This window comes from Nannospalax galili, unplaced genomic scaffold (genome assembly GCF_000622305.1).
Source record: "Nannospalax galili isolate Female #2095 unplaced genomic scaffold, S.galili_v1.0 scaffold281, whole genome shotgun sequence".
Lineage (NCBI taxonomy): Eukaryota > Metazoa > Chordata > Mammalia > Rodentia > Spalacidae > Nannospalax > Nannospalax galili.
This window is the reverse complement of record NW_008349068.1, coordinates 7,502,955-7,510,520: the sequence shown is the minus strand read 5'-3', so window position 1 is coordinate 7,510,520 and position 7,566 is coordinate 7,502,955. Positions and strand designations below refer to the sequence as shown.

The window sequence follows — 7,566 nt, the reverse complement described above, 5'->3', positions numbered from 1 at the left end:
CCAGCGCTTGGGAGGCAGAGGCAGGCGGATCTCTGTGAGTTCAAGGCCAGCCTGGTCTACATAGTGAGTTCCAGGACAGGACAGCTGGGGCTATAGGGAGACCCTGTCTCAAAAAGACCAAAAATAAAAATAAAAAAGCAAGAAAACCAGTCCAAGAAGCTGGACTGATCTAACTCAGACAACTAACCCTAATAGAAAGCAAATTATGGCCCTTGTAACAATTGGCCTAATGGCTGACTTGATTAATAACTGAGAACATGCCTAATTTTTGTCTCTACATTCAATCAGAAAAAGCCGAATATGCACCCCAACCCAGTCACAGAGGACACTCTGCTTCTGGGAAGTCTACCTGTCGCTTTCCCAGCTGAGTGCATCTGAAGCTTCCTTCCTGTCCACTCTGGAGCTTTGCAATATCCCTGCCTTCCTCTGTGTTCTGCCCAAACACAAGTGATGGTGACTGACTCCCTTGCTATATACTTTTGAAGTCTTCATCTGACTGGCTTTCAACTATTCCCCCAGAGCTTACTTACTGGAAACTCCAGGAGAGGGGCCACGCTAGCGAACAGCTGGAGCACAAAAGGTTTCCGGTGTAGAATGTAAAACTGGTGGCAGGCAAATTCGATGGCCCGACGCAACTGGGGATTGCTTTCATAGTCAGAGTACACCTACAGAGAAATGCCACATGTTTAAAAAGTGCCTCCACAATGTGCTGAAGTAGTCTTTCCTTTTAATACTTCACATAGCCGTGAGAAACACTGAAAAGGGCTGATTTCAAAATAAGCTGATAGAAGGGAGTGTAAAACGGCATCTGCTTTCCTGATATAAATTTGGTAACAGACATAAAAACTCTGTGATCATAAATTAACTTCTCCAGCTTATGTCAAGAAATTGATGTTTGTCTAAAAATATGTACTTCAAGATTGTAATAGTAGAAAGCTTGAAATAAGTAAAATTACTCATAAGTGGGGTCTAGTTAAGTGACTATGGTAATGCAAACAATGGAAAGGTTGTTTAAAGAGATGGTCAACAGCTCGAGAGTTACATAAAAACATTCACACAATGTTTCTTTGTTACTTCATAAAAAAAAACAGGTTACAAATGTGAATATGTGGTATAACACAACTTTTATTTTGGAAAAGTGTGTACATGTATGTGTGTAGATTTTCAAGGAATATCAGGGTTATATGGGAAGAAGTGTGCAAGGGATCTCCACTTTCTGTTTTAATTTTATTGTTTCAATTTTACAATGGGCATAAAGTACTTTGTAATCAATAAAAGGGAAAAAAACTGTCATTACTTAAAAATAAGGCTGAGAGTCTTGTGATAGTAAGAGCAAATTTCTTGCCCTCACTGGATGGAACAGGATGTATTTTGCATTGAGTATATGCTATTTTCATGTTTATTAAAGCTTTCCCCCAGTATAAAGGCAGCTAGGATTAACCCTAGATACTGTCTGAATTATAGTCAGTACTCCTTAAGTATAGCCAGACAGACACTGGACATGAGTAAATGGAAAATGTTCTTCCTAAATTCACCTCCTCCAAGACCATCAACATAAATTTATGGCTCTGGAAATCCTTGTTCAAACCGAGGCCACAGCAGAAGACAACTGCTTTACAGTTGACTTCACGGCAGCCCAGAGGGCCTCTCACTGCCTGGAGCTTACTTGCTAAAACACACACACTGCTGGGCCCTCAGAGTTTCTGACTCAGAAGGTCTGTGATGGGGCCCAGGAAAGTACATTTCTAGCAAGTTCTCAGGTGATACTGGGGCTGCTAGTCCAGGGACCACACTTTGGGAATTATTGCACTGTTAGAAATGGGAAAGCAAATTCTAACTCCCAACTCTGGGACAGATATCTCAGGAGAGCATGGAATAGTGTGAACTCTTAAAAATCTATGGGGGAATTTCAATGGGTGCCTTCTGCCATCACAAAGGAAGATAACTTTGTCATGAAAGTTTCAGTACAGATCTTGTCAGACTGCTAGATAAAGGCTGGGTCATTTCTGTGTCTAGGAGAGGAGGCTCTGGGCACCTGCAGCATGGTGGGAAGAATCCACTGGTAGCCACTGAGAGAGAAGAGATGATTGAAGTGCACAGCCGTGTTGATGACAGTGGCTGCATACTGCCTAAGCAGGGCACTGTCTTCTGGATGGAGGATCAGGGCCCCGTTAAACACGTTGAGAAAAAGCATGATTTCATCTCCCCAGGGAAACTCGCTCGGCATGCCTAGGAACATCTCCTCCAGGAGCTGGATCCACAAGCTTTTCTGAAGGGTGTCAAGGCCAAACAGTTCCTTCCCAGCTGTGAGAACACGAAACAGCAGGGACAGAATTAGCCCCAGATCTGCTCATGTCAGCATGAGCAGGCGATCAAATGCCAGCTCTACTCTTCTTTATTTATCAATCCCAGGTCCAGAGTGAAAGAGTCTGCTGTTGAAAGGCTTCCCAGGACAACATTGCCAGCGCTGGCACAACACCAATCTCAAACAACTTGCACCAACACCTAAATAAACTGCAGCACTGAAAGAAATGCTACTTCAGCTATGTAATGGTGAGGGCTGGCATTAGTGCCTGGTTTTCTTACCACTACTCAGACCAGAACTCTCTCCATGACTGCTCTGCACCTTCTGTCTGTGGCACACCGACGTGCGGAGAGGGTAATTTAAGTGACTTATTCTAAATTGACAGTGGTGACAGACTGGGGCTCCCAGTTTGTTCTCTTATAATTTCTCTCTCTTTCTATCTCAATTCAGACTTAATTTACAATAAAACGAACAGACCTTAAATGCAGTGCTCAGTGAGTTTTGCAATAGTAGGCCCTCGTGTAAACAGTGTCCAATGAATACATAGCTGATTTTCATCACCTCCAAAAGTTCCCTCATGCCTTTGCCAGGTAATTCATTCCTTCTCAGTCCAAAAGCAACCACTGCTCTGGATTGTGTCACCCAGCATTAGTCTGACCTAAAGATCTTCATTTACATCTTGCTTTTTGCTCGCTCAGAGAACAACCTCCCCTTAGCACTACCACCTTCACCTGGAGGGATCAGCTGCCAGCGCTGGGCTCCAAGGCCAGTGCTTGGAACAGCAGTGTCTGCATCACCAGCATTGCATGGGAACGTGTTAGACATGTCAGCTTGGGATTCATCCTGGAACTGGTAGATGAAGGATGAGCACTATCGGTCTGAGTTTTAACACACCCTCCAGGTGATTTGGAGGTTTGAGAACAACTGGCTTCTAGAGCTATCTGCTCATAAAATGTGCTGTAGGTCAGATAAAATAAGAGCACGAGAAAAGCTGGAGAAGAAAGGCTGCTTTCTTGCAGTACCTTGAGGATCACTGAAGAGTGAAAACTCAGCATCTATGGCACTTCTCGGGAAGGAAGGCAGCCGGAGCAGGTCTTCCTGAAGCATAGAGACATGGGACTGCTTGTGGGCTGTGGGGATCTTCTGGGTTAGGGAGATGAGAAACAATACCCGCCCAACTTCCTCCAGCTTCCGGGTGAACACCTAGCAGGAAACAAAGGCAGGAACAGACAAAAAGCAGGATTAGGAACTTTACAGTTGAAGCGTGAAGATGCTGAAGTCAGATTTCAGTATCAAACTTTGCTGGTAATGGAGGAGAATGGAAAGAGGGGTGTTTTTAATTTACCACATTGAAAGGACAAACAATACTTAATAGACTCTCTGCTCCTGCTTCTGTCTAAGCTTAGGAACTTCATGGCCTAACACAGCACAAGGCAGGGCTTTTCGAGATAGTTCAGAATTACACAGAGCCCATTTGTATGGTGCCGTAGAACAGAAGCCTTGTTCTGTCATGGAGTCAGCCAACCACAGTTCCTCTGCTATTTCCATAGATGCCTGAAGCTGTTTCCTGGCAGTTCTGGATTTGTTTATTTTTAAGAAAAGACTGAAATAGAATCTAGGAAAACACTACCAAGATCAATGCTGAGAGGCCCTCCATGACAGCTCTTCAGCCCCAAGTTTGGATGGCATGTCTATGGAGCTCCTGGTTTCATTGTTAACTTTCATTTCTCTTGATAATTACTGGGTAAAGGGAAAGGATTAGGAAGTTCCTAAGTAACGAGCAGCTGTCAATGAATCTCCTGAGCTGGATCATCAGTCTCCATGTCATCATCTCTCTGAGAAACTTAGAAGTCTCAAGATTCCAGTTTGCAGTACAGAGAGCAAGAGCTCTCATTTGTGGCACTCCATTTTGCTGTCAAAATTAAAGGCTGAGATCATTTTAGAGATTTGGTTTTAGATGTTCATATTTAAGTTTTGCCCAGCACTTTATACTTGGCAATAGACTCATTCATTCTTTTAAGACCAATTTAGGCAGTTAATAGTAGCTATTTTAAAACATTACTTACATGGTCTAATGCTATGCTATGTTCATTTACTTCATGAATGATATTTTTGAATAGTCTGATGCACAGGATAGCATCCTTGATGTGTGTAGAAAAACTGGAATGATTAAGTATCTTCAAATTCTTGTGTATGTAGTCTACTTAAAATAAAGGTAATAACTATGCAGATTAAAATTGTACTAATGAAAACTATCAGATTTTGGAATTTTGCACTAAAATCATATTTTGCATGTAAATTTATGACTTTCCTTGAGATCAGAATCAGATTTGAGATTAAGTATGAGAATGGTATCCTACTCTTTGATACTAAATTTAAGTGCCATTTCTTGGCTCTGTCTCTTTTTGTTTTAAGAAAACTTATTAAGGGGCTGGAGAGATGGCTCAGTGGTTAAGAGCACTGACTGCTCTTGCAGAGGATCTGGGTTTGATTCCCAGCACCCACATGGCAGCTATGAACTGTCCTTAACTCCAGTTCCAGGGGAATCTGAAAATCTCTTCTGACTTCCACAGCATTGCATGACAGGGATGTACCCACATACATGAAGGCAATACACTCATACACATAAAATAAAAATAATAAATAAAAAAGGAAAAGTTATTAAGGTCAGATTCCTGGTTAATTGCAGAGTTGGAATAGAATCTAAATTTCTGGTTCTCAGTCCAATGTTATTTCAGGTACAGTATTTAGACTCACTTTTACTAATTTTGAACTTATTTAAGCCACTGTGTTAATGATCTAATAACTATTATGTATATATGCTCTATGTATTGTATGTGAGTATGTACAGGTGTGCTTGCCAGAGGTCAACTTTAGGTGTCTTTATCACTTTTAAACCTATTTTTATTATTTTTATTTTATGTGTATGAGTGTATTGCTTACATGTGTGTTAGTACACCTGTGTCATGCAATGCCCATGGAGGTCAGAAGAAGGAAGGCATCAGATCCCCTGGAACTGGAGTTAGTCACTATGTGGGTGCTGGGAACCAAACCTTGGCCCTCTGCAAAAGTAGCCAGTGCTCCTAATTGCTGAGCCATTTTTCTAGACACCTTAACCCTAGTTTTGAGACAGAATCTGTCAGTGAACCTAGACTTCACCATTTTGACTATAGTAGCTGGCTACAGAGCCCCATGGATCTACCTGTTTCCTTTCCACCCCAGTATCCCAGTGCTGGGGGGGGGGGCACTCTATCACACTTGGTTTTTTATGTGAGTCCTGGGGATCTAAACTCAGGTTCTTATGCTTACACAGCAAGCAGTTTAATCACTGAACTATCTCTCCAGCCTCCACTTTTTCTTTTTTCCTTTTGAGAGAGAGACTGACTCAGGCTGGCCTTAAAGCTCATGTATAGTTTTGTATAAGCTTGAACTCTGGACCTTTCTGCTTCATTCCACCTCCTAAGTACTAGGGTTGCATTCACACCTTACCACATCTCACTCATTGCATACACTTTTAAGCCTGTTTTACGAAAAAAGTGTGAAATGAAAATCCATACCTAGAAAAAAGTCAGTTAATAAGTCAGATTATTTCTACATGTATTTCCTATGACTCATAACATCATTACAAATGGGTTTCTCTTAACACTTTATGCATCATGATCTAATTTTAAAACAAACATATTTGAGGGGCTATTCTATTGAGCAAGGTCATCCATCATCCAGTACTTGAAGAAAGGACTGTAATGGAACCATAGGCTCTCAAGGTTGACAATGTGTTTATAGATCACCCTCCCAACAACATGACACAGAAGAAAATGGAGAGGTTAGACAACCTGTTTCTGAATGAGCTCCTGTCCCTTCTCCGGATGCATATGTACAAGGTTCAGCTGTGGGGATACAGACCTCCGGAAGGGATAAATATCTCGAACATAGGTCTGTGATGGATTATACAAAGAGAAAAAATGAATTCAAAATCAGTTAAATTTTATTTTTATTTCTTCTTTATCCAAAAGTCAGACAGACAAAAAGTTCATTTATTTTCTTAGGGCTTTTGTTTTTGCTGCTTTTGCACTTCTCATTTCTACAGAATCCTAGGGAAGGGAAGGCCCTCCTCAAGGTGACAGTGGTGCGAGTGGTCAGGAGACTCCCAAAATAACACAGGCTATTGCCAAACCTCTTAGTTATCTCTCAGAACTAGCAGATAAGACCCTACTGCTGAAGGCAGGATGTGCTTCGGACATAGGACTTAGGGCAATGGAGCAGGAACTGACCTGAAAGCCTTCTACCCAAAGTTTAGCTATCATAATGCTAGAAGATAAAATACAAACTGTCACGGGAGAAAAACAATTGATGGTCCAACCAGTCCTAAATCCTAATAACCATAACAACTGGCATGGCAAACTACCTCTATAGTGCAGTAGTGGCCCTGTTATCTGGGGGCAATCAATAGCTGTCTAATTGGACTTTAAGCCCTTTAAATGGGAGTGAACTCATAAGTGGCACTGTAAACTCAGCCAAATACATATGACAAGAGGGAACATATATCCTAGAGAAAACTGTATCTCTTTCATATCTCTAGACAAATGAAATTTCTTACCATATTGGATTCTTATATTCACAGACAAGCACACTGTACATCACTCATCAAAGAAACTCCTTTTTGCAACAGATGGAGGCTACTGCAGAATTCCACAACTGCTTAGACACAGAGAATATATGTCTAAGAGATGCCAAGTACTAGGTGACACATCTACAGTTGAACCTCTACACCTTAGGCTCATGGAATATAGAGGAACAAGGGGTGGAGAGAAAACCAAAGTATACCTCAACTCTCACCAGTAAAGCTTCCTTATACAAGAGTGTGAAGCATACGGAAGGCTAAAACTGGCCAAGTTTTAAGGAATAAGAGACTGTAGAATGTGTATCCTTGGATGAGACTTCTATAATGACCCTCACCCACCCATGGCTCAGGGACCATTGTGTAAGAGGGGGCAGAAAGATTATAAGAGCCAGGGCTGGTTCATAAGCCAGGGAAGCAGAGGCTTTCAGGCCACTGGGAGCTTGCACATGTGAAATTGTGGCAGTGGTGGCATCGAGCACAGGACACATGCCAACTCAATTAAACAAGGACTCAGAGAGGAGGAGAGAAATAGGTGGCGCCCTCCTTGGGTGTTTTGCAACATGGGTGCACTTGCATACATGCAGGCAGTACACACATACACATAAAATAATAAAAAAAAATTTTTTAAACACTCATACAC

General features: G+C 41.8%; 1 protein-coding gene across 11 annotated transcripts in view; it reads right to left on the bottom strand.

Moving 5' to 3' along the window:
* Positions 1-7,566, bottom strand: part of Unc80 (unc-80 homolog, NALCN channel complex subunit) — a 232,591-nt gene that overhangs the window by 59,086 nt on the left and 165,939 nt on the right. For all 11 annotated transcript variants that reach the window (XR_607706.1, XM_008846230.1, XM_008846234.1 and 8 more), the window contains 4 exons: positions 6,139-6,240; positions 3,328-3,508; positions 2,036-2,304; positions 531-665 (listed from right to left, as the gene is read on the bottom strand). Coding sequence is in view for 10 of the 11 variants with exons in the window: in XM_008846230.1 (XP_008844452.1) it covers positions 531-665; positions 2,036-2,304; positions 3,328-3,508; positions 6,139-6,240 (687 nt within the window). In the remaining variant the exon portion in view is untranslated. The remainder of the gene's footprint in view (positions 1-530; positions 666-2,035; positions 2,305-3,327; positions 3,509-6,138; positions 6,241-7,566) is intronic.